The sequence below is a fragment of the Colius striatus genome, chromosome 8 (genome assembly GCF_028858725.1).
Source record: "Colius striatus isolate bColStr4 chromosome 8, bColStr4.1.hap1, whole genome shotgun sequence".
NCBI classification, from domain to species: Eukaryota; Metazoa; Chordata; class Aves; order Coliiformes; family Coliidae; genus Colius; species Colius striatus.
In genome coordinates this window covers 24,419,431-24,445,270 of record NC_084766.1, presented here as the reverse complement: position 1 = coordinate 24,445,270, position 25,840 = coordinate 24,419,431, and the positions used below count along the sequence as shown (strand labels likewise).

Below are 25,840 nucleotides of genomic sequence, written 5' to 3'. Positions count from 1 at the left end.
GAGGAGAGAAATAGTTCTTTCATATTCAGTTTGGACAAAGATAGAAGTGATTCTCTGATCTCATCTTTAAGGCAGATCTTTGCTCTCAGCTTGCATTGATGCTGCCTAGGAGGGTTTTCATGATTCTGTGTACAAGGAATTAACAGAGATCATTTCAGAGCTGGTTTATACTGGCAGGCTTGAAAGCTTAGAAGTGCTGAATTTACTGCATAGTTTTGAGATTCTATTGGTGGTGGCAAAACTCTCTTTAAGGGAAAAAACAAAATCTTTCTCTGAGCAGTGTTTTGCCACCCCATAGTTTTGCCAATGTAGCTCTACTGGGGTCTGTTTCTAAGCTGGGTCCTGAAGTCAAGGTTTGATAAGCCTTGGCTTTAGTGAGAGGTCCTATCTTAGACTACACAGGGAGTGTGGGCCAATAGCTAAGGGTGGGCCAGAACCAAAGCCATAGATGTGGGTATGTGGAGGAATCCCTGCAAGTGCTGTCCTGTGCCTCTGAGCTGCCAACAGTCTGCTTGCTGTGGCTGTGAAAGGGCTGTGGTGTGGGCTGGAGGAGCTGGTGGTTAGGTGTGACAAGTGAGGCTCTCCTGTGGACACATTCCCGCTTTCTGTCAGCGAGGCAGCCAACCTGTAAATGGGCCTTGGCTGTCAGTGCAGTAACTAGCTCACTCTCTGCTGTCAGTCTGTGCTCAGTGTAGGATTAGGGGCTAAAGCTAAATAAGTCAGATGGTCTTGGGAATATGATCTTTTGCTTCAGGTGGCCTCACGGAAGGTCATAAGATTACTCTCATTTTCAAAATGACAAGCAGAATACTTGTCTACAGGCTTTCAATCTCCTTGGTAATGCATTCTTTTACTAAGGTGGCTCCTCCTTGTTAGTTCAATCTGAGGGGAGGTAGATTAGATAGAGCTGAATATGAGCTAACGGGACATCATAGCCTTGAAATATCCCAAGAGTCCTCCCTCTCGGAACCAGAGAAGGAAAATGAATGTCTCTCTAAAACTAGGTCTCTCTTGAAGATTAGCATAAATGAGGGTCAGGCTTCACAAAGAATGCTTTTGGAAAAGGAGACGATAAACTTTAATAGCTGTGTAATTACTTACGTTGTTTGAATCTACTGAAGAAATGTAAAGGTGCATCTAAGAGCAAGAATTTAAAAGTTTTTGCTATTCTGCCTCTGGATTAAGTAAGCTGTGAGTACCACAATAAATGGTATAGTTAGCTTAGATTAGAGATGTTTCCATGACATTCAGAGACAAGAAAAGTGGAAGGTCAAGTGGAGCAGCAAAACAAATTTTGCATTAAAAAAATTAAGCTTTAAATAAATGTTTCTGGTGGTGTGGTGCTTGGTTTTTTGGGGATTTTTTTTTTCTTTTTTTAGTGGTATAGGGATAAGCATAATGAAAATTGGAGACCTGTCCAATGGGAAATGATGGCTATATAATTTTAAGGTACTGCAACTGCAGACTAAATTCTTCGAAATACATCTTAAAGCATTTCTTGGGAAATGAACAAAATATTTCCTACTCTAGGTGAAAAACAGTTTCAAGTAACTGAGAAAGAAGTTGAATCCTTTGTTTATGAAAGCCTTTGTTTATGTTTTATTAAACATAAAACTTGATAGCATTTGAAGAGAGCGTAATGGGAGAAGGCAGGTAGGTTCTGTGGGTTGGGATTTTTTTGTGATTTTTTTTAAATTTGATTTTATTTTTTAAGCTTAGGAAGCCAAATAGAAGTTGTCTGGAGAAGGCCACATATTGAAACCAAAACCTTATTGTTTTCAGTTAATGAGTGAAGGATTAGAACAGCACAGAGATTTGCCTAGGCAGATGTGTCAGAAAACCTTTCTTTTAAAGAAATCAACTTCAAGAAATGGTCCTCAAGAATCTAATAGAACCACTGTTGGCTTTTGAGTTATTATTTTTCTAGAATAAAGTTAAAACATTATGCTATCTATTTTTGTCTCTATTGCATCACAACAATGTAAGCAGGTTTGTAGAGAGTCAGATTTCTGAGAAGATATGAAATTATCAGTGCTAAATCACTATTTTAGTGGAAAATACTGGAATTTATTGATTATTGTTTATATATCCTAAACCTGATGTCTAGTATAGAAGATGCTACAAGAAACTTTCAGCAGGCTTTTTGTTTTCCTTTTAAATAAGGGAAAGATTGTGCTAGAGTAACTTCGAAGGAGCTGCAAGTCCATGTGCAGACCTTGCCACACTTGCAAATTTGCATTGTGTTTGTAATAGATACAGATTCAGGCAGTAGCTTGGATGCTCATTTCTGATAAATCAATTTTATGTCATTTAACCTGAATGAGCATTGTGGAAGAATACATTTGTTTAATGTTGGCCGATATAGAAGACTCTTCAGGAAAGGTCTTGTTTCTACTGCAGGAAAAAAGGATACATGTCCAAGGTCTGTGTAGCACTGAAAGTAAATTTTATTGTAAAAACACAATTCATGGTTACAGAGTAGTTTTTAACCTAGTATAGATTTAAAATCCTGCAGAGAGAGGTGGTTATACCACCCTCTTTGTGCTAGTTGGGAACTGATCCTTGAACCATCTCGTCATGTTACTCATCTTACATTTGCGTGGTATCTGGGGGATGGGGAGAATGAGTGGGATCTGTTCTTTCAGTGAAGAGGTGGATTTATCATGGATTAAAGTGCCAGGTAATCAGTAATCGTGGCTTCAAAACATTGAAGACATGTTGCAGAGTGGACTTGCTTGTTTACAGTAACTTCCAGTTTGCAATAATCTGTCTTCTAGTAACTTGGGATTTATGTCTCCTTACACTGCTTCTCGTAATTAACAATTAACACAGTATATTTTGCAATCATGCATTTTATATGCACACACATTTTACTGCTGTTGAATTTCTTTTCACTCCTTTAAAGCACGTGAGTCATTCTGTTTCATACTGCCTTGCTAGTGAAAGTGCCTCAAGTTGCAGTGTGTCTCCAGTGAGTAAATAAAAATCTTTTATCTAATGTGTTTGTTCTTCATAAAATGAACAGAAAAATCACAGAGAAACTGGTGTTGTAATGCAGACATTGGGATCATTGCTAGTTGCTGTCACTGAAAGGTGGTTTCCAGAAATCAAACCGTCTTAATCTGTCTTTGTATCCCATAGTAGTGGTTCATATAGATATTTCTAGTTCCTGCAGCATAGTGGTAATCTCAATTTTTCTCCTTTTGAGTTAGACTTAGAACACTTTTGAATGTTAGCCTAAAGGAAAGGTTTCTCATTACCCATTTGGGTGATCTGTGTGTTCAGCCTTTAAGGAAGTGACAATGATCCCTGGTAGGATACCACACAAGTCTAGGTTTTATGGTATCCGTTGGGGAGATGGGGTGGTGCTGAATCAGCACGTTTAGGGGCAATGCTATCCCAAATGGCAGGAGCAGTAAATTTCTAGCCATGGAAACCTCCTGAGGGTAGTCAGCCCCTGATTACATCAGCATTCTTAGCTTAGTTAAGTGTCTTTCCTTTTCACTGAGAAACAATTCCTACCACAGAGAACATGTTTGTTGATCACCAGATGTGAGTAGAGCAGGTTTTCTGATGTGCTCAGCCAGTCAGGATGTGTATTCAACATGGCTTCTGGTTTAGGGGTTCTGTCTTTACACAGGGTTGAAAGCCATCATAGGGCTTGTTTTCAAACAGGAGTTATCAGGGCAAAAACCAGGTAGAGCTAAGGGCAGTTCAGCACTTCTGCAGAATTCATCTGCTGAGGTTTGCCAGCCAGCAACATCAAGGAGCACAACAAGGTTCTGTCAACAGGGCTCTGGGGAGACAACTGGATGAACCATTTCCAGAACACATCTGTTTGCTCCTGCAGCAGAAGATCCATGATCCGTGGGGTGGACTCTCCTACAGGAGCGTGAACCTGAGCTACTCCTCTGTATCCTGTTCCCAGCAACATACTGTGCAAGAGCCTATGCAGCACATAGTATTGCTGACTCTAGCTCCTTTCTCTTCTAGTAGGCCTTGATTCTCCAGCATCTTTGGCATAACATGCATCTCCCATGTTTTTCGTACAAGCAGTCAAAGGCAGCTACACATCTAATAAACCAGACTAAGTGCATGCTCTGTTCTTGAACAGTTTCTTAAGCAGTAGCTGCACTTCTTGTTCCTAAGCAGACGTACTGTTTTTTTTGCCAGGCATTTTTCAGGATGTCGTTGCTTAAAGCAACCCCTTGTGTGACTTCTTACGCTTTGCCCTGATTGGAATTGGGATTCTGGGCTAGTTAAACCTTTGTCTTATAAGAGAATGGCTGTTCAAGGTTCTTTATTTATTTATTTATTAAAGAGGAGTAGGTAGGCAGAGTAATTTGTCTTGTCTCTTACACAGTCTCATGAACTCAAACCAGTGTAACTGATGGGGGTACAGATATAGGGATGATTATTGGAGCAGAGAAGGGAAGGACTGCAAAACCTGTTGTTACTGCTGAAAGGTCTGCTTATGAGACTGTGCTTTGAATCTGTAGGGTCGATTGGAGTTTGCCTCCCTGAGTTTTGACTCATGCTAGTACTTCACCTTCAAGAGAGGCAAAAGGTTTACATAGATGCTTTACCACTGTCTCTGGTGCACAAAACAAAGATAAATTTTTATGTCCAAAGTGCCACTTCCTAAAATGCTTTGAGCTCTTCAATAAGATGATGCAGTTCTCAGTTCTGTGCTGTTCCTGAAGATACTTTAAAATGGAACTATGATATGCTTAAAAGCCGTTTCATGTGCCTTTGGCTTGAGGGATGCCTGGCAATCTCGTTTGGATCTCCATTGAAATAAGCATGACTAACCAGCCTCTGTCAAAGATGAAGCAAACTGGTAGGAACTGTTTCTTTGTTCCTGCCACCTCCCCAAAAGCAGATGCTGTAGATGTTCATAGGGTGAATTATTTCAGAAGTCACATTGCTTACTCGTTGTCAAGAACAAGGAAAACCTTCAGTTTCGTTTTCATGTGGTGATGCCATGCATAAATGGAAGCACAAGCCTACGTGCTGGAGCTTGCCCTAAGATTCAACAACATGAAAAGCAAAAAGATGGCTTCTGTTAAAGTGTTTTGGGATTTTTTTCATTTCATTTCGAGTCTCTGAACTGCTCTGGGTATAAAGCATTTACATGGTTCCCTCACAGAAGCCTTCTTAGTGAGAATCACATATCCTGTAAAATTAGCCTAATCTGTTAATTTGGGAATGAAGCAGAATTAATGGTACTTAGTTTGTGCCTGAAAGTGTTTCTGAAGAACAAAGGCTTTTGACAGTCCTTGAACGTGTACTTCAACTGCTGTATTGATTTTTATGTGACTGCTGCAGGTGGGCATCCTCTTGCCACCTTCCTAAAGATAGTCAGTTCTTTCCTCCTGTTGTTTTGCATTCTCCAGCTTTAAGGGCAAAGGCATCTACTGTGATGGGTGAGTGGATGTCATTCTCAGAAAAGTAACTTTAATGCAAAAGTAAAGGCTGAAGAGGTTTTTATGGTTTATTGTTTTCCTTTTTTTTATTTCTTTTTTTTTTTTTTAGTAGTTGAACTAGCTGTTTTGGTTTCTTTTCTCAAGGACCACATGAATAAATGTGAACAATGTGAGATTGAGTTGCACCTGTAAAAATGGTTTCATTTTGTTAGCTTCCTTCTGTTCTGCACAAAGCCACGAGCAGCAGAAGTACTGGAAGAACCTGCTGCGTAGGCTTATGCTAACCGTATGTTAACTTTGCTTAAAAAAAATTAAACCCTACCTCCTGCAGAACTTGATTTGCCATTGAGAAAAGCTTTCCACTTGCTGGGAATGAAGGGGAATTTTTCAGTCCCTGGCAATTGTGCAAGGAGGTGGCCATTGTTACTGGCTCAAAGACTATAGAAAGAACTTTAATGTCCCTGCTCTGTTTGATGCCTCTGCAACTCCAAACTGTTTCTCAATGTAAATATTCAGCTGACTGTCCACTGTTGCTGCTTCTAGGTTTCTTTTGTTTTTCTTTCTTCCCCTATCCTTGTGTTTCCTCAGCATTGTGTGTTTGAAGTTATTTTTCATGAGATGTTTTTGTTTTTGAACTAATTTTATTTTCTCTCTAGGTCACTTATGTATTTGTCTTCACTAATGTTTGCAACATCTCCGAACATAGTATCTTCTGTGAATTTAACTAACATGCTGTTTACCCTTTCTTCCAGATCCAGTTTCTGATCCTACTTCCACATTTGGGAGTATGCAAGGGACAAACACATCTCTTTGCGTAGCTTGACTGGATATCCCAAGACTAGGATGTTAGTATATTTAAACAATTTTTTTTTTTGCATTAAAATGTTGCCAATATCTTAATTGCACGTAGATTATTATTTTTTAAAATGTAATTAGCTTTATTGGCATTATGCATATTCAGAAGCCTGCTGGTAGAAACTGCAGTACGACTAGTGCTTATTGGCGATTTTAAAATGGGTGCAGGAGTAGGAAGAATTTCAGGGCTGCTTTTTAAATGAACTTTGCTTATTTAGTGTTACAACTTTAGCACTCGTTCTTGAAAATCTTGGCTCTTTGTCTAATAAGATTAACTGCAGATTAATCCGAGAACATATAAAATCTTTAGATTGTGTTTGACGTATTTACAAAAGACCACTTCAGACTTCTGAATGTATGAGTATGGGCCTAGGAGAGATTTTAAAGTACTTGAAATAATAAAATATCTTTCAAAGTACTTGCATCAAATAAGTGTTATCAGAAAGAAAAAAAAATGCAAAGGGAGTTTTTTTGAATCGCTGTGTTGCGAGTCACATTGCTCTGGTACTGGTAAGGAACCAGTTGCCTGGAAGAGTAAACTCTGTGCTAAATTATTATTGTAGACTTGGTAACGCAGATTCCTTTAAAATATGTTTTGTGATTGTGTAGCTATTGCAAAATGAGATATTGCATGCTTTCTGTTACGTAAGCAATTGGCTGGCAGTAATTAGCTGTTCAAAGATAAAGAAATCGGCATTAAACTAATGTCCTATTTTAAAGAATGTACTTTTGACTCGCCACTCTGGAATGTCTCATGTCTCAACTGCTACTGTACTTAATTGAACTATTTATTGAAACAGTACCATAAGCAACTACTTAGTGGAGTGAATTTGGTGCTGATAGCAATGTTTGTTGTATAGCTTTAGATTTTACAGGTTCCTTTGCAGCCTTAGTTTCCCTGTGCACTTCAGTTCTTTTCCCGTTGTGAATGAAAGGAGTCTTGTCTTCATGCACCTTAATTTCTTTTGTTAAAACTGTTGCCCATCATTTTGACTCATGTTTAAAAGTAATTGCTTATAATTTCTCTCCTTGGATTTTCATTGCCACTGTCCAGCACTGCACATGGGTTATGAATTTAGGTAAGATTGTAGCTTGCTTTTGTTTCACTACTTGGACATACACTCTCAGAAGAACTAGCGCTAGGCAAGTGCAGTGTTTTACAACACTTGTTCCAATATCCTGCAACATTTTGGTTTGGTGGCTGATTCCTTCACTCACCCCTCTGGTGTTATTCCTCTGGTTTTATGGAAAAGCAAGTTTGTTATGGCTGCTTCAGGTTTTCCCAGGGAACTTGAGACCTATTTAGTACCCTGTTTAACTTAATTTTATCAAATGTGCTGAAGCACAATATGTTCTAGAAGTCTCACATTCCTTGAGCATGGAAATATTTCTGGTGTCAAAGAACACTTTTTGAAAAAGTCATCTATCTCTAAAACAATTTTCAGAGAATTTAAGATAAAAAATTGACAGTAGTGGGGAACTTAAACGAAATAGTTAGTAATGCTTCTTGCACACACATATTCCTTGGCAATTTCCTGTTCACTCTTTATGCCATACTTTGTCATTACATGTACATTTTCTACATGTACCTGCTTATTCTTTTTCTTTAGGAGAAACTTAGGTGAGAAGAGTTCTATACGGGGGAAAAAAATTACCTTAAAGAGAGATACTTACTGAGTGTCACAGACATCAGCCTGGTTTTTAACTTTCAGTGTCTGTTAGTGTTACTCTGGGCTTTTAATCCCTTAGGATCAGGTGATTAACATGTAACCTGCAGAAGCGTGGTTTGCATCACATTTCTTCACTGATTATGGATGTAGTGCTAGCGGTTCCTAGCCATGGATTAGGAAACCCATTTCTGAAATCTTGCTCTGAAACGGCTATTCAGAAGTTAGAAAAATAGCTGCTTTGGATATAAGTGGACAGTGACCTTCATCTTAAGAGCTGGAGCTTTTCTAGCAAAGCAGCACTCAAAGCTATGAAGCATTTGTGTTATTTCTTCATATGGAGGTTGTTACAGATATTTTAGTCTCCAGTGAAGTCAGCAATATGACGTAGTGTGGAATGCCAAGTTTGAGGAGCTTTGTGTGTAGATTACCTGGGGAAAATGTAACTCAGATTTTTAACAAAGGACCTGTGGTAGCCAATTTCTTAGAAGGCTGAGTGTTCTCCCATTGTTTCTTCACTTTGCACCAAAGAATTGGTTCTAGATCTGCTGAGCATCCTAAATAGGGACTTCTTTCAACAGGCTTGAGGCAGTAACAGCTCTGCTAAGACCTTTTTATTTAGATACCAACTATCAAATTGGAGCAAGACTGGCTGTTCTAGAAGACTGACCTCCAAGTGGTTGTCTTTGAAACAGTTCGATATCCTTGACTAGAAACCTGTAATTTCATTAACTGGGAGCATGTTCTGAGATTCTACTGTAATTCAGTGACATTGAGAACCTTAACATGCAGACAGTGTGGGGTTGCTGACTTCTCTCGAGTTCAAATCACACGTGCTGCCCTTTAAACAAAGAGTTTCAACCTGACTGAAAACAGAAGTTGTGAGGGAATAGGGTGGCCTAAACCAAAGTGCAGTGGATTAAATCTTTGAATTCCTTAATTATGAAAGGCCAATAACACACTGTGCTTCAGGAATCCTAGAAGGTCTGGAGTAAATGAGGTAAAGAAGACCAAGTGGTGTCAAAAAGCTGCACAGAACTAATTGGTTTGAGGCAGACTTTAAAGGTGATGATAGGAGCTGAGATTACTGTGTATGTAACTCATCTGAGTGCTATGTAAACTGTTAAATATACCTGTAGACACCAAATTTTCTGTAGCTACTCAGAAAAGATACCTGGGTGTAACTTTGAAATCTTGAATGGCCATCATAAAAGATACATTTTCTACCATGTTACTCTTGTATCAACCAAATCCCAAGGGCTTTTTGCTGACTACCATCTTCAGGGCTCATCCAGTACTTCAGATGGCTGTCTCAAATCTGAATAAGGGAAAGGCAATCTGAGAGAGGAAATGAGGAAGGCAAACAGGTCTTGGTTTCAGCAGTGTTGCTGTCTCAGCTGTCCCTGGTCCTGATACTTTTTCCTGCTGACATAACTAGACTAGGCCAGGTAACTGTTCCTGTCTAGAAATAAGGCAAGCAAAAACCAATTTTTGCATGCAACTACCGTTGCTTGTAGTGTTGGTGAAAAAGGAAGAGTGTGAATAGAAATGCCTGATGTTAAGCAGTCTTTCTTCCATCCTATGTTGCTGTCAAGGAGATTAAAAAAACCCCCCTCGTTGTAGCCAACTTGCAGTTGAACACAAAATACTCTAAAGAATCTGAGTGCTTCTCTTGGGAAGCATATCTGCAGTCATGGCTTACGGAATAGAGGATATCTATCTGAACTGAACATGTTAGTAAGATTCAAAGAGTTGCTACATGAAATGATGGCAAACATTCCATGACATCAGAGGTGAGGGAGAGATTTATCAGTCACTTGCTCTTTGGGAAAATTTCCAACAAATCTCAAAAGTTAGGCTATTTTATAGCTGTTTACTGCTTCTAGTCTACACTGAGTAATGCTCCGTCACATCTGGCAACTTCAGTTTCCACAACTGATTTCAGCACCAAATTGTTTTGGTGCTATAATATTTTGTTACAGAGTCAGCAGCAGTACTTATGCTCCTCTATTTTCAGAGGAGTCGCAGGGCTTGTAGCTTCTTTAATGCATAGACATGACCTGAGGTCTGAATATAAAGAATATTTCTGTTGGCACAAGAGTAACAATAACAGTATAGCAGTATCTGCAGTGCTGTGTGGAGAAGTTGCCATGTGCTGACTTTGTGCCATTGTGTTCTTGATACTGTCAATGTGCAAATAACCATAAAGCTGGAGAGGGCTGTTTGGTTTAGCTGTGCTCCCTTTAGGTTTGCATGTTGTGTTGTAGACACGTGAATGCCTCACTTGAGGTATACTGTGACTTCATTGATGACAATTAGTTGCTATGATCTGCTCTGTAACTAATATGAAATCTATGGTCATGTCTTTTGGTGTTAAGATACTTTTCTCTGTGTGCTGTTCTGTTTGTTTTGGAGGATTTTGTTGAAGGTAGGTAACTTTTGCCCCCCTACTCCACTTTCAGTTATCCTTTAATTTTTTTGTGTGTAACTGCCCCGTGTCACCCACTGATTTAACCTAGACTGTCCATTCTGTTGAGGCAGAACTGAACAGTCCATCTGAAAAGCCTAAGGATTCTTTTCCAGAATTTCTGGGAAGCATTCTTAAAACATGAGGTGTGCTTCATATTCATTGTAGTCATGATTCAAGTTTCTTTCCATGAACTATATTCTTCTTTTCTTCTGATAACTTCTTAATCAGAATTTAGATACACTCACTGCTGATTTAGTGAAATAATCCCTTGACTTTATTAAATGGTGTATCTTTGGAAATCATAAATTGTTGGGTTTTTTTGGATGCTCTTTGTTGGGGCAATTATGTAATAGCTTATGATGGAGATTTTTCTAATCACAAACAATAGAGTAAAAAGGCTCTTGGCAGGTTTCCCCTTACAGATAAGCTCAGTATATTCACTTCTGAACTAAGAAATGTTCAATAAACTTTCACAAGTCTATGTTATTTGTTGAAGTTCATGATACATTCAATAATGGATGATATAACTATAATTTGTTTCCTAAGCAGAATCACATTTTCATTCCCCTTTGTTGGGCTTATGTATAGATTTGAAAAGCTTTGTAGAGAGGGTGATAGGGATATTTATAACTTGGGATCCAAAAATAAGAGAATGTATTGAGTTAATTCAGCCATGAGTGATGATATAACTGACCTCCTGTGATAAAGGAGGTGAACCCGAGTCACACTAAGGATTTTCCAGAACAAAGCTGTAGTTCTGTAGATACTTTTTCTGCTGGAAGTCCTTGTTTAAATGTATTCAGCAGCTTGTGCCTGTCTTTTCTGGGCTGTTTTTTAGCTGAATTGTTTTAGCTATCCTGGTTTCACTGAAGAAAATATGGAGCAGGACAGAGTTTGTAGGGGAAAGCAACCGTCTTCAAATAGGACTGCTGTGGAGTATGAAACACAGTTAATATCCCGGCCAGTTTAACCCACATCTCTTTCTGCACCATGCCAATACATACCTCTTGAGGCTCAAGTGGAAAGCACTAGTGTCCTCTGCTTCCATGTATCGCCTTTGGGTGAGAGGGAAGACTCCTCCATGATTTAAACTGACTCGAGTCTTTGCTGTACCCACTTGTTCCTGTACCACAAGCTGTTCCTGACAGCACAGCGCACCTGACTCTGGCTGCTCTGTGTATGAGCATTACAGTGGCTATGAAATAAAGTGGAACAATGCATTGATACTACTGAAAATCCTGTCTTTTATGTGGGAGATGTTTTCTAGGGAGATCAATTCAGTCTGCTGAAAGACTAGTATTGTGCTTGTGCCTGGAGAGCATGGGGAATGGGCATAAACACTAGTAGTTGATGAATGTCATCTTAGCTTTGCTTGGCAGTGAAGCATTAATAGGTTGTCTCTAACAGGAAGAAAGGTTCAAGGTTTTTATTTTGCCACCACAAATAATGCAACACTTTGGATATGGAGAAAAGTTTGAGAAATGTTTCTGTCTCTTGCGTAACAACATTTGCCCATGATATTTTGCACCATTGGCCACTCTCATTCTTGGGCTATTTGGCTCTCTGTTTATAATCTTTCTAGCTCATTAGTATAGTTTCTTCTCCTTGCAAATTGTGCCCAGTTGCCTCCTTGAACTCCAGACCTGGGGACTGAACAAATAGAGCACTGTCTTTGAACTGAGATACTGAAAGACAACTCTTTCAGTGTTAGTTTGGTTTATTTTAATTTAAATCTGATTCTACCATTAAGTAAAAAATATCTTATTAAGGATACACAGAAAACTGATAGTTACTGAAACTCTCCTGTTCTCATTCTTTGCCATTTTGTGATGTCTCTGTTTTCTGGTTTATTTTCTAAAGTAATAAAGCACAAGTATTTACATGAGAAGATTCCAGTCAAGTCCTGCACTGATGGTGACTGGCTGTGAAGAAAAACAGATAGTCTTACAATAAACCTCCTGATCTTGAGTTAAAATGTAAAACAAAAGCCCACAACCCCTGACTTTCAACAACTGGCCAGATTAGTGATGCAGTATCTACAAACTGAAGGATCTTCCCATCTGCAAATCCCCATGAAGATTATGGCTCAGTCTGCCAGAGCAATTGCTGTATCTTGAGGTGATTGTTGAGACAGCCATTGCAGAGAGTCCTTGGCTTTCCTTGAATTCTGCTGCTGAGGCTTTCGATTAGAGATAAGAAGGTTGCATACCTTTGTGTAATTCTCTTCTTGATACTCAGTCACAAAAAGTTCTCTTCGTAAGAGGAGGCAAGAGATGGTCCATATGCACCTTTGGCTTGCTATACTCTGAAGCTTTGTAACTTCTCACTTCTGGTTTTTAAGGGTTGACTTCTCAGTTGTAATCAGTGAGATAATCTGCCAGGATGCTAAAATAGGTAGAGGAGACCTGTTTTCATTTCTCACACTGCAAAACAGCCTGATAACTTCTTTGTCTTTGCATTCTTGCATGTAGAGGAGAGAGATCTGCTCTCTTTTAGAGGACTTGGCAGGGCCTTTTTTTGTTGTGAAGGCAAGTGTATTGTAGCACTGTAGTTCAGATATGTGATTGGTTTTCTGTCACAGCTCTTTCACTTTTAAATGCCTTGCTATGAGTTTGATATTGCATCAGAGAAAATGTGCTTTCCTCCAAATTCTTGGAGGAAAACGAATTGCTTGGTTGAGAGGTGCTTGAAGAGAAGAGTGAGGATGGCCTGCCGCAGCTTCTTGATTTGAAATTACAGACTAGTAGTGGAATTTTGATGAAGTCTTGCAGGATGGTTGGTCAGAAGCACTTCTATCAATAGTGCATGTCTGCTGCCGTGGTGAGGGGTTTTTTTTGGTCCTTTTTTAATTTCTCAGCCTATTACTGCAGTATGTTACTGTAACAGGCTGTTTGGCAGAACATGTACCTAGTTGGCACCTTGGTTGCCTCAAATGAAACTTCTCTATTGAGGATGCTGTCCTACAGTGAATAAGCATTAGTCTAAGACCAAAGGATATTTTTTTTCTCTTTAGCTCCAAGAACCTTAGCATGTGATACCACATATTTTGTCATGGGAGCACAAGGTATTCTGGTGGAAAAAACTACAGAAGAGCTACATATTGCTATATAGGACTGTGTCATGCTGCTGCTTCTTTTAAACAGTAGCTATTTAACATCTACTTGTTTTCTTGTAAGTATATATAGGTATTGATCTTGCATAACCAGGTTATTGATGGATAAAGTCCTCCCAAAATCCTTGGATTTACTAAGACTTCTGATGTCTTTGGAGAAGGGATGTCTGCAGTAAGTCACTGAGCAGTGCAGTTTCATTAACAAGAATGTAAATGTGTGAACTTAGAAAAATTGCTGAGGATGTGCAGCTTTTTTTTTTTTGTTGCCTGGGAAGCAAAGGCAAAGTTGGTTTAACTTGTAACTGGAGTACTTAATTGGGCTCCATTCAGATAATGAGATCTCTCATCATAGGTAGATGAGAGTTTCTTTTATTTTGTTGTGTGAATGTTCTTTTATTCACACAACTTATAATTATATGCATGTCCTGAGACTTTGTGTGTATTAATAACTGTCCTGTGACATTTTTTCCCCCTCCCTTGTTGCTTGGTCTTGCTTTTCTATTAAGATGCCTGTGAATGAAACATTCAAGTTTAATAGATTTTTGTCCTGAAGAGACAGAATTCCCGTGTCACACTTAGAGTGTAGGATTTTTTTCTGAATTAATTCCTGCTTCAAATCCCATAGCTGTGGATAAATATATCCAATCTTGACCAGAAAATCTAGGCATGAGAAATCCAATAAAAACTTGATGTAATGGTGGTGGCTCTTGCTTCCTACTAGTTAATGAGACTCCTAACGTGATGAGTGTAAGTGCTGAGGGAGAGTACAAGGGGAACAGATCTTAGCAGCCAGCCCACACTTCCCTAAATAACAGCTCCAAAATCCTAGGGTAGCGAAAGTGTTGGTCTGGTCCTGGAGTGCATGTCTTGTGTTTTCAGTAGGACTCTGGTAAAACTGAGAGTGTCTTACGTGTGGCTGAGTTTGATCAGCTTCCAATTTCAGTTGCTGGATCTGGGTATGTCTTTGAGAAGCTGTATTTGCTGTTCCTAGATGTACGGTTTATGGCTTTCTCCGTTCCCCTCCACTCCCCTTCCACAGTAATGTTTAATTGCATTTGCTTTGGTAAGCAGCCTCTGTAACCTGGACATTTTGTTATTTACTGTTCTTCCTGTCTTTATATCTCCTTCAGATTTAGGGACTGCATTCTTTTAAGTCACCCACTAAAATATTAAATGGCATAGGGCCAAGAACTAATACCTGATGGACCTCACTATCAGTAGTTTCTCCCTTCAATATTTCCCAATCTGTTTTATTGTATTTTATGTATTTGACTGATTTTTGTTTGTTTTGGTTTATTTTCCTTTTTTTTTTTTTCTGGATAATTTTAGTCAGAATGTGTTGTACCAGCCCAAAAATGTTACATAAATCCATAAACAATATGTCGAGCCTGTTACAATTGTCAATAAAATCTCTAGTTTCATGAAGTTAAATAAGATACTTTTTTTAACCATGTTGATTGACACTATTTTTACTGTTAATTCCTTAGTAGTCCTCTGAGCTGCTCCTTGTTTTTGAAAACCTTGACCAAGTTGAGACCCTAGTACTTACCTGTTTAATATCTTGACATTTCAAAGGAATGTTTTTTTTTTTACAGTCAATAAGAACTTCCTCAGTATTCCAAGACTTACTGGCATTAAATACTGCTACAAACAATCAAAACTCCCAGGAAAAAAAGTTCTATAACTTCCATTGTAATGCTCTTAACTTAAAAATGTTAAATAGCATCACCTTGATAGCTTTTGTTGAATGGTGATATGCCCTTCTATTGAGCGTTTGTTGATATACTACCATTTTGTCACAGAACTCTTTTTTTTTCTTTTGATAATATGCATGTGGGATGCCTTTTGGGTTTTATCTTTGCCTGTTTCTAAGCTATGTATGTGTTTCTTGGCCCTGACCCATGTCACATCTGCTCTGAATCTCCCCTGCTCATCTTCAAATGTTTTCTCTTCTCTCAGTACTTTCACTCTTAGTTACATTGTAGTTTGGGGTTTTTTTTGAGTTTTGTTGGGTTTTTGGATTTTACTTGTAAAAATTCTCATGATATTTTGAGGGTTTGTAATGAAAGGTTCTTAACTAGCTCAGACACTTAAACAAAAGATGACTGTTTTCTTGATTGATTTGACTCAATTTCCAGCTTTTTGAAGTTCTACTTTTAAAGTGCAAATTGCTATGAATTAAGCTGATTTATTTATCATAAATAAATGCTGGTGAATCAGTTGGTTTACATTGCATTTGGTCTACAATATCTACTTTGCCTTAACTTGTGCTCTGGCTAGTAGTTATTTAGTCTGTTGAGATCTAGTTTACAAACTGATATTCCCAGATTAGGGCTGCAGAGTTGATAACGATGTGTATTGTTTTTTATTTTCCCTGTTCAGATCCTGTGATATATTGTGTTGTTTTGTTTTGTTTTTTAACAATTTATATAATAGTTAAAATGGATCATAGCCTTTCTTTTCTTCTTACTACCCTCAAAATTATTTGACTTATACAAGCTTTACTACTTTGACTAGACACGTCTGGAGGGCTGAATTCTGTAGTGAATATTAAGGGATATATTTGAGCTGTAGTATCACAGCATTTGAAATGCTAAGCTCTATGACAGTGGTAGTCCAGAAGTGCATCTCTGTCTCCTTCTAACGATCTTGCATTCCAGTTTTTAAAGGACAGAATGTGTCTTTGGCTAATCCTCATGGCTAGAGATTAGTCAGTAAAGTCCAGTCTTCTCTCCGGCTATCAACTTCTCTAATAGTGTTTATCTTAAGGAGCCTTGTAGCTACTTAAGCATTCCAAGTGCTCTAAGTTTTAAGGCAAAAGATGATAGGAGCATCTAACTGGATATAATTCTTTTTTCTGCAAAACTTAAGTTAAACGGTTTTGTAAACTATTAACCAACAAACTATAATTACAGTTTAAATTTCTTACAGTATTTGGTTACAGAAGGGAGAATGAAAAATGTCAGAAAAGATAAAAATAAAACTGTTAGGTGAAGAGACAAACCTAGTAAAATCTGAGAAAACCTCATCATTTTGTTTATTGGTTTGTTGAGTTTTTGAAGTTTTAATTTCTGTGCTTATTACTCTCGGATTAAAAATGGCACATCCATGTTCTGATTATTGTCAGGACATTTTAGAGAATAATGTTTCTGAAATATTGCTTTAATTTTAGAGCTAACAGTTGTGAAACAGTAATAATAGTGTAATAACCTCTGTATTTAAAAAGTCATTCCACCCTTGCTTCAGTACTAAGGATTTTCTTCTTCTTTCTGGGATTTTTTTTTTTTGCTAATCCTTGACTTGCTGGAGAGCCCTGTGAGACAGGGAAGATGTCTTACATGTTGTAAACTTGACTGGGTTGTGTTTTCTGCAGTTTTTTTAGGTGTGATTTTTGTTTGGTTGTTTTTTTAATCTTTCTTTTTTTCCTAAATTCTTACCCTGACACCCAGTAGATACTTTTTTATGTACAAGCCACTAGTAACGTTATAAGGGTTAAATATAGGGTTGCTTTAATTGTGAGGGACTAAGAGAAAGCTCTAAAATATTGGGATATTCATCCCTTTTTCTCTCTTCTCGCTCTGCTATTCCTGCAGCTTTTCCACTGGCCCCGCTCCTCAGCCGCTGTGAACTGTCAGACACTGAAATATAGATGATGAAAATATAGAAAGCAGAATTTAGCTGAGGCAGCCATGTTAATTTCTGTTCCATTTGAAATGCAGGCAAATATCATCTGCCAAATGGGAAAGGACAATCGGTGGGAAAAGAAATGTTCTTTTCAAACTTCTAAGAGCAGTGACAATGGAGAGAAAAAATACTATAAAAAGTAGGCAGCTCCTTTTTAAAGATTTTGTTTTCAATGTATAATGCATGATTAACTGTATATGGTTGCTCTTTTGTAGTCCTGAATGACTGAATACTATATCACAGGGCTTGCACTGTCTTTACTGCATTGCACTTTACATTTGGGAGGGAATAGGGCTCAGCTTCATGGCAGTTTTGCCAGTCTTTAGTATAATTTTTGAATACATTCATACTTGCCTTATTTGCCTTTTTTAATGTCAAGCATTGCACATAAGATGTTCTGCTGTTGCTATGCAACTGCTAAATCCAATATTTAATATTAATAAAACCGAGTGGCATTAGCATCACTGAGAACAGTGGGCTAGCAAACTATGATTGTACAATATCCAAGCTGTAAAACTTGGCAGAGACTTCAGTGTGCAATTGCATGCAAGGCAAACTGAGGGCCATGAGTCATTGGCAGTTACTATTTTAAGAGTGGTGAGTTTGAGTAAAATTTCTAAGCTCTTCTGACTTTTATTTATATGTATATATATAAAAAATATATTTCTTTAAACAAAAAGAGAAAGAGGGAGGTTGGTTAGCTGTTTTCTTTAAGGTTTCATTTCAGATACAAATTCTGAGGGGATCACTACCCATAAGAGAACTTCATAAACCTATGGGTCAATGCCCTGATTCTCCTATTTTTCTTCTAGGTCAGGTTGGTCGGCCCTTTCCCACTGTTCCTGCCACTTCCTGAAGCCTGAATTGGCTTTTTTTGGAGGCAGTGCTACTTCTCTGCCTGACAAGGTGCTGTTCAATAGGATGTTTTTTCAGCTTCTCCTTTTCCACCTTGTTTACTGATCTCTATTTCTCTTTACTCTTGACTGTTATTTCACCATCAGCCTTTCAGGTTTTTTTTTTAATGTTTGTTTTCCACTCAGTCTTTTCTGAGATTAGATTTTTAGTGCCAACCTCTAATAGACATTAGATGAAGGATGATGGTCTATCTCAGCAATGATTTGGCCATCTAAGTTGTGTTGCAGACTGCAAATTCTGTAGGGTCCTGCATCTGATACCTGAAGATTTTAGTTCAGTAGCAATCTTGCTGACACCCAGAGGGGTGTAATGCTACATGTCCTTTCCTTTTGAAGACTGCTGTCCAAAATATAACTGTGATAGTAGATTCATGTGAAGTCAGAATCACTGCTCTTCTCCAATGTAAAAAGTGATATTTTTTTTTCCTAGTATGTGATCATTTAGATTTTGACTTGTTTCTTAAAACAGCTATTTGAGTTGATCTGTCCCTGATTCACCCATGAAAGTTTCTCTAAATTTAAAACCATATTTTTGTCTGTTTTTTTTTTTTTCATCTTCTGCCTCTCAAAAGATTCAGGCAAGTATGAGAAGCTTCCTCTAGCAAGCCGTTATTCAACCTACAAAGCAAAAATATTAATGGGGGGAAAAAATACAGTCACTTGTAGTCTTGAGTTTTATGGTCATGTTAGGAATACATTTTTATAAGCAGATGGAATTTATCTGTCCCCCTTAAAGTCATCTTTATACTTTTCATATTCGCTCTGCTAACCTGTCTTCTCACAGGGCTGGGGAGTTAATAGCTCTGTAGATTTTACTGACAGCAGGGGTTTAGTGTAATATTGATTTAACATTTCCAAATAATGGCAGTAATTTCAGTAAAAAGGTTTTTTCCTCTTTTGGAATAAACTAAAATTGGTTAGATTTATTTTAAGTGAGACATAAATCATGGCATCGAAGTAAATCGGACTGTGTGCCTTAGATGTGGCTCTGTGATTGCATTTTGGTTCCTTAGTTGCAGGGCACTGCTGGATCCCTTTCCTTTGAATTTTCTTTCTTCAAACCTGTAATTCTTCAGGAAACACTGATTCTAACATTTGCTGAAATTCAGAAAAGTAGTTGAATGCCACTCAGATGGAAGAATGTATTTCTTTAATTGGGAAAACATACCTTATTTCAGTTTGGAGGCTTAAGCAAGGGGATTTTCTTTGTGTAGAAATTACCTGGTCATGTTATAGAAACTACAGCTTCCTATTTGTTTTCAAATTGGTTTATTTCAATGTGGTAACATTCTTTGTTTTTAACCTAGGTATTTGCAGAAGTACAGGAGTTGATGGACTCTAAATTGTGCTATGATTTGTCAGTAGTTCAGTCATTACAATTGACCCATGCATCTTGTAATACTTAGAGAAAACACGTTGAGCTCTGTTCTTGGAACAGATAAATATAGAACTGCTATTGTGAATATTCTTGTAGTGACGTACTTAATCTAGAAAGCTAACAATTCTTTTATTTGCTTTTAGGGTTTGAAAGTATTCTAGAAGGCCTGTTTGGACCTGGATTATTAAAAGATCTCAGTTTGTTTAAAGGTATTCAATCTCTATGTTTGTATCTCGTTCTGCATTTCTAATGACAGAAGCAGCCCCAGCTCTGCCTCTAGAAAATGTGTGTTACCGTGGTGATTTGTGCCTTTTTTTTTCCCCCCCTCCCCCAGGCAGTGCTCACAGTTAGTTTCATATTGGCTAAAATTACTAATGAGTGTGCGTTCATCTTTATGTAGCTGGGAGTGTATTTGGCAGTGCTCAGAAAAACAGATTTGTTGTGCGTAGATAAATCATACACAGTTTGGTAATCTGGGGATTTAGAAAAATGGCCGAAACGAAGCCTGCATCCTCAGAATGCAGGCAAGAATGTTGTGAAACAGGTATTTAATTCGGCATTTCTCTTTTGGCTCCAGTTGTGTCGTGGTTTATGAATATGAAGTAATTTGCTATTCCTCTGATTTACAGACTGTGAGCCTGAAGGTGTTTCTGATTGGTCTTTTGATGAAAATTGTCTTTTCTGCTGCCTGAGAAGAGAAAAAGTGAAGGTAACAATGCAGATGTGTGAAGCTAGTAGTTGTAGGGGAGGGACAGAGGGAGGGAGGTTTCTGCTCCTAGTTAACTGAACATAGAAAATCTACAACCTCCTACCCCTTTTCCTTCCTTTGGAAAAAGGCTTTCTGAATTAAAATAATATAAGTTAATGACGAGATTTTCTGCTTCTCTGCAACTTTGTCTTTGTAGTATGTGGTGCAGGGTTTTTTTCCTCATAGTGGTTCTTCCTTTTTGGTGTTTTTTGTTTGTTTTGTCTTTGAGTTCTTTATTGGGATCATGTAACCCTACCCAAGGGAACCAGACTTTGACTTGTGCTTGTTTACTCCAGTCAGCTGCTGGAGCCTTATCTTCAGTATGAAAATATGGTCCATTTTAGCAACCTACAGTCCTGTTCAGTATCTTGGAATCTCTTTCCTTGTGGACCATATCCATTTATTAATGGACTCATATGTATGGCAGATTTTATACTTGTTTGTTTATAACGAAGTAAGAGGCTAAATATGGTTGTCAGCTTTGCCAGCAGCCTACAGTTGGTTTTGTTAATGAGATTATAGCTGTATATGAAACAAAGGCTACCATACTGTAGGACCATAACAGCCTATGTGTTGAAATAATGATTGTTCTATAGAACAGGAAGGAAGGCGCGTCTGTCTTGGCAAAACTTCATTTGCTAGAGCTCTTTACTACTTCTTCCTGTACAATGTAAAATAACACACAGTGTATCTCTATCAACTTAGAAATGAAACAAAAGCACCCATTCCTCTGTGACAGCTAACGTGTATGGCTGCATGGTTTGTTCTTAAAGTACTTTGTTGACGCTGATATTTGTCGTGTTGTCAGTTTATGCTTGTTTTTGTATTACAGTTTTTGTTAAGGTGTGGGGGAAGGTTAGGAACACTTGCATTTAGAACAGATGTAAGATGTAAGGCATCATTGTTTCATTGAGACTGACAGCAGGTAAGCTGTGTGTACACTTGTGCTGTGAGGAGTTCTGTCGTGGTTGACTTACATTGCCGCAAAAAGATAAAATTCAGTGTTAAGCACAGTTCTAGTTAAGCCACTGCATTGATTCAGAAATTGATTTTGTATTGTGGTCAGAGACTGGTCATGATCTGGGAGAATCAAACAGTGTATGGGTAGAAAGAGTCAGAAAGACTGTTTACATCTTGTAGGTCCATGGTAACTGAAATAGAGCTCCTGAAAATTGGTGATTAAGTGAAGACAAAAACTGAGCACTGTACAATGTGCTGATTAGGCATAGTCATCGTGTCCTTTTCAAGCCTCTACACAACCTTTAGTCAAAAGCTGAGATGTCACTGTCTGTATTTGCAGTGTATTTTGGTTAGGCTTTTCTTTCTAGTTCTGCCTATTAAAGTGTAGCCCATAATTGATTGTCACTGAAAACTGATTCCTTATGCTACTGGTAATTATCGTTTATGTTCAAGTTCCTCACGTGGTATTGTGCGGTGGCTTTTAAATGGGTGAACGAAAGATGCAGATATGGTCAGATCTGGTGTGCACCATGGTGTTTTGGGATCAGGGGTTTAAGGAGATTTTAGGATTGTGTTCACAGATTGACATGGAACACAGCAGGGGCATGCAGCATCGTAAGGCAAAGGTGCTAGAGGAAAGAGATTGTAGGTTCTGGGCAGGCTGGAGAGAAATGAGTCAAGAAGGGCTGTGACAGCATCAGTCAGCCTCTATGAGCTTGGGTAGAATAGTCATTATAAATAAAACACAAGGAATTGCTGACACTTTACATTTCAGTAGCTGAAAATACCTGTTTAAACCATTTTTCCTACAGTTGATTGATAAACAGGGCCAGCAGAGAGAGCTTTGTACATGTGCTTCTTTGCTGTGTGGCCAGGGTTCACTGGCTATTTGGAGGGTGGGGAGTGGGAAGGAGGGTGAACCAGTGTGTTCAAATGAGACTTTTGATTTCTTGTAATCCTCGTGCTTGACACAAGGTTTCTTTAGAGTATGTAGGATTTCTCAAAACTTCCTGTCCTCTAGTTGCTATGTCAGTTGTGTTAGGTTTCGAATTTTTTTGTCAGTTTTTGAGGGAAGAATATGATTCCTTTTAGACCCGATGAGTTCTTGTCTGTCAACTGGGAGAAATGGCAGGGTGGGTGTGCTTCCTTTCCTCTGAATATGCCAAATTGTTGCTGGCTGGTGCTGGTGCCATTAGCTCACAATACATAGTTAACTGACTCTTCTGAGGAGATTTTCGATCTGAAATAAAACATCTGAGACTTAAATGTTTAAAAAAAATTGCAAAAGTTCATTTGATAGTTAGCCACATGATGGACAATCTTTAGCTGATGGACTTAATGAAATTTGAAGTGGTACTAGCTCATTTGAAATAGCTTCCATTTAATATCTGTAATGATATCTTTAACTCTTCTTTTTAGGGAGCTACAGGCTCTGTCTTCTATAACTGCTAAACCTTGCCTGTGGTAGCAGTTGTAGTTTTGGTGCCACATCCTCTGTTCTGTCGTTTTTATTGTTGATGTGCATCTTCTTACCTTTTTAGGGAAAGAATAGAGCAGGATGGGATGATTTGGGTTTGTGCTTGCATATTGGTGAGTAGCAGAATTAAAAGATGTGTAATTGATGTTGTAGCTGGTAGCAATATAGCCACAAACCAAGTACTACAACAGTGCATGGTTGTGGCTGGCCTTTTTTTTCAGTGAGTACATCTCTATCAATACCTCCTTTTGGATTAGTCCAATAATTAATCAATGTACTTGATTTTCATCTTTGAGTGACATGTAGGTATCTGGTCTGACAAGTTTAAAACCAATAAAAGTCTTCAGGTATTTTTTTCCTGGAGTTTATTTGCCCTAAAGAATTAGCTGTAGTGTGGGAGACCGGTAGTTGTGAGAACTGAGTTCTGGACTACAGGATGAGAATTGGAGGCCAAGATTAGTTTGTTGGCAGAGCTGTTTAAGGGAGAAAAAGATACACTTGTTCTCCCACCCATTTCAGTGATGTTGGTTCTTGCTTTTACAAACAATCAGATTCAATTACATGCGTTCTTCAGAGGATGGGGAACCATCTGCTGAAGTATTCTGAAAAGATTGATTTATTTGTAGCAGTAGTTCTACTTGCAAATGCATGGATTTTTTGGCAGTCAAAATACAAGACAGTTTTTTGATTGAGTAATGGACTTAAGTGTCTTCATTTCAAAAGAATAAGCAGATACAGACAAAGTAGGGAGCTAAAATCTTGTCAATCATTTTTTCCCAAATCCAAAAGATTGTGTGCAGCAATGTAAAGCTTTTAGAAGTTGTACTTTTTCCCCATCATATCATGCAGAATACACAATTGTTTCAGTAAGCTGTGATCAGAGAGAACTAGTTACCAAAGGAGCTGCTACTGGGTTATTAACACAGGTCCTTGTGTGCAGAAATGCATGACTGCCTTGATGGATATGAAAGGAAAAAAAGACAAAGTTAGTAGCTCAACCTGCCTACTCACAGTAAGAAAAAGCAAATCAAGTTCTGTGGGAGTAAACCAGATGAATTCTCATTTGGGTTATCTGCAAATGTGGTAATTCTCAATTCCTTGTAGGCTTGATCCTTTACAGGAGAGATGTAAGATAGTGCAGTTTGCAAGGTGGTGAATGTTTTTTTTGTTGTTTCTTGGAAAGCTTTTTGTTCCAAAAGTTTGTGATATAGAGAAGACTCATCAATTCAGATGAGTTGAACTTTAAGTGTACTTCACTTATCTCTCTTTAATTATGATTCTTAATTTTTATTGGGGCTTGTTAAATAAACTGACAGAGCTATCAGTACAGAAGAAATCTGTGGCTGCATGTAGAATATTGAAATGAAATGAGGTAATCTCTGCTGCCATTTGCTCATAGTTAGAGCTCAGACTCAAAGTTTAAGATTTTATTTTTTAAAGATGCTGATAAATAAAGTCAGAAGAAGGCAGCAGTAATAAGAATGGGAATTGAAAAAGAATCCCTTGAAGAGGATTCAGTTGAGTACATTCATTTGGAAAAAAAACCAGTGTGTCGTGTTCCTGTGTGACCTGATCTAGATGGACCTGCTTTAGCAGTGGGGTTGAACTAGATGATCTTTACAGGTCCCTTCCAACCCCTACCATTCTGTGATTCTGTTGTCTAAAGCTACATAAAGCAATTAATATGCATTAAAAAAAACCCAAACAAAACAAAGGGGACACACAACTAGTCTCATTAGTTGGTGAGAGCAGAAGGAGGATAATACTGCTAAGATAACTAACTATTTTATAGATATATTTAAGCTACAAAAGTAGCAAGAGAGAAAATTACTTCTAGGGGCATATTCTGGAGTTTCACACTGATGGCAGAAGGTTGAGTCTGGTTTTCAAGTACCATTAAACACCTGGACTTCAGTGTAAGGACCTCCAATGGTTCTTTCAGTTGTGGAGAAGTAATTTTAAAATTCCAAATTACTCTGATGTGATTTGGATATTTTAAAAGTTTGTAAATAATTGCTTTACACAAACATCTCAAAGGTAACATCATGCTGTTATTTGATTATGATTAGTCATGAAAACAACCTCAGAATCTGAATTCACTATGGAGAGACATAAATGTAAGTAATATAAGTCTGAATATTTTGAGTCAGAAGCTACCACCAGTACTTAAAGCATTAACTCACAGAATAATTGAATATGGCAAAGGAAGTATCTGGAAACGAGATGCAGTTGCAGAACTCTTAGGATTTTTGATGGCTTTAGAATGTGTTTAGACTCTGTACAGAGATCCTAAGTGCACTGGAAGATACTCTAATGATGGATTTCATCACTTGAAAAACCAAAGCGTATAGACTGTCAATTTTACATTGGGTGGTTTTAAAATAGTTCGATATGGAGGCTAAAACATGAAGAGACTGTTTGTGATAGTCTCCAGCTGTGCTTAGTAATAATGCGGGGTTACAATTTTGCTTTTGCATAACTGTGGATGGAAGCACACTATTTCCACTGACTTTTTTTTTTGTCTGACTCCTCCTACTATAGATAATAAGTGATATTCAATAGGTATGGATCAGTCAAGGTAAATCTGGTTTGAATTTTATAAATCTAGCATCAGTCATTGATAAGGAAATAATGCTGTTTCTTACTATAAAAGTGTGTATGTTCAGTAAGCAAGGGACATCTTAAAACTAATTAAGTTATTTGAATTTTTAGTTGATGCCAAGCTGGAAATAGTTCAAGGTGGTTTAAAAGACATGCTTAGAATTGAAGATGGTGTTGATAAATTGGAGAAACAGATCAGACAGACTTGTACTGTTAAGACACAAATTACAGCTGTCTGAAAAATGATAGCATTGTAGAAATAATGAACTGGTTTTGGGGCTATACCAAGAGAGGTGTTCGTCTTAATAGCTGGAGAAGATATTTTTTCTCCTACCTAAATGCTGATGAAGCCTTAGCTGGGTATAGCATTTTAGGAAACAAAACCAAACTGAATAGCATTGAAGTGAAAGCAACAAGACTGACTTTGTCTTGAAGGGAGAAGAAAAGAAGGCAGTCTCTGGTGTTCTTAAGTCTTGGCTACAGAAAACAGTAGATTATTCTCCTTTGCACTGGCTATGAGTTAAAAAGATTGTACAGTCTTGGTGAAG

At 37.9% G+C, this 25,840-nt stretch overlaps 1 protein-coding gene across 1 annotated transcript in view; it reads left to right on the top strand.

The window, feature by feature from the left end:
* The window catches only part of LCOR (ligand dependent nuclear receptor corepressor), a 60,753-nt gene that overhangs the window by 11,420 nt on the left and 23,493 nt on the right, over positions 1-25,840 (top strand). The window contains exons 2-3 of the mRNA XM_062001916.1: positions 19,650-19,715; positions 20,136-20,215. Of these exons, the coding sequence (XP_061857900.1) occupies positions 19,650-19,715; positions 20,136-20,215 (146 nt within the window). The remainder of the gene's footprint in view (positions 1-19,649; positions 19,716-20,135; positions 20,216-25,840) is intronic.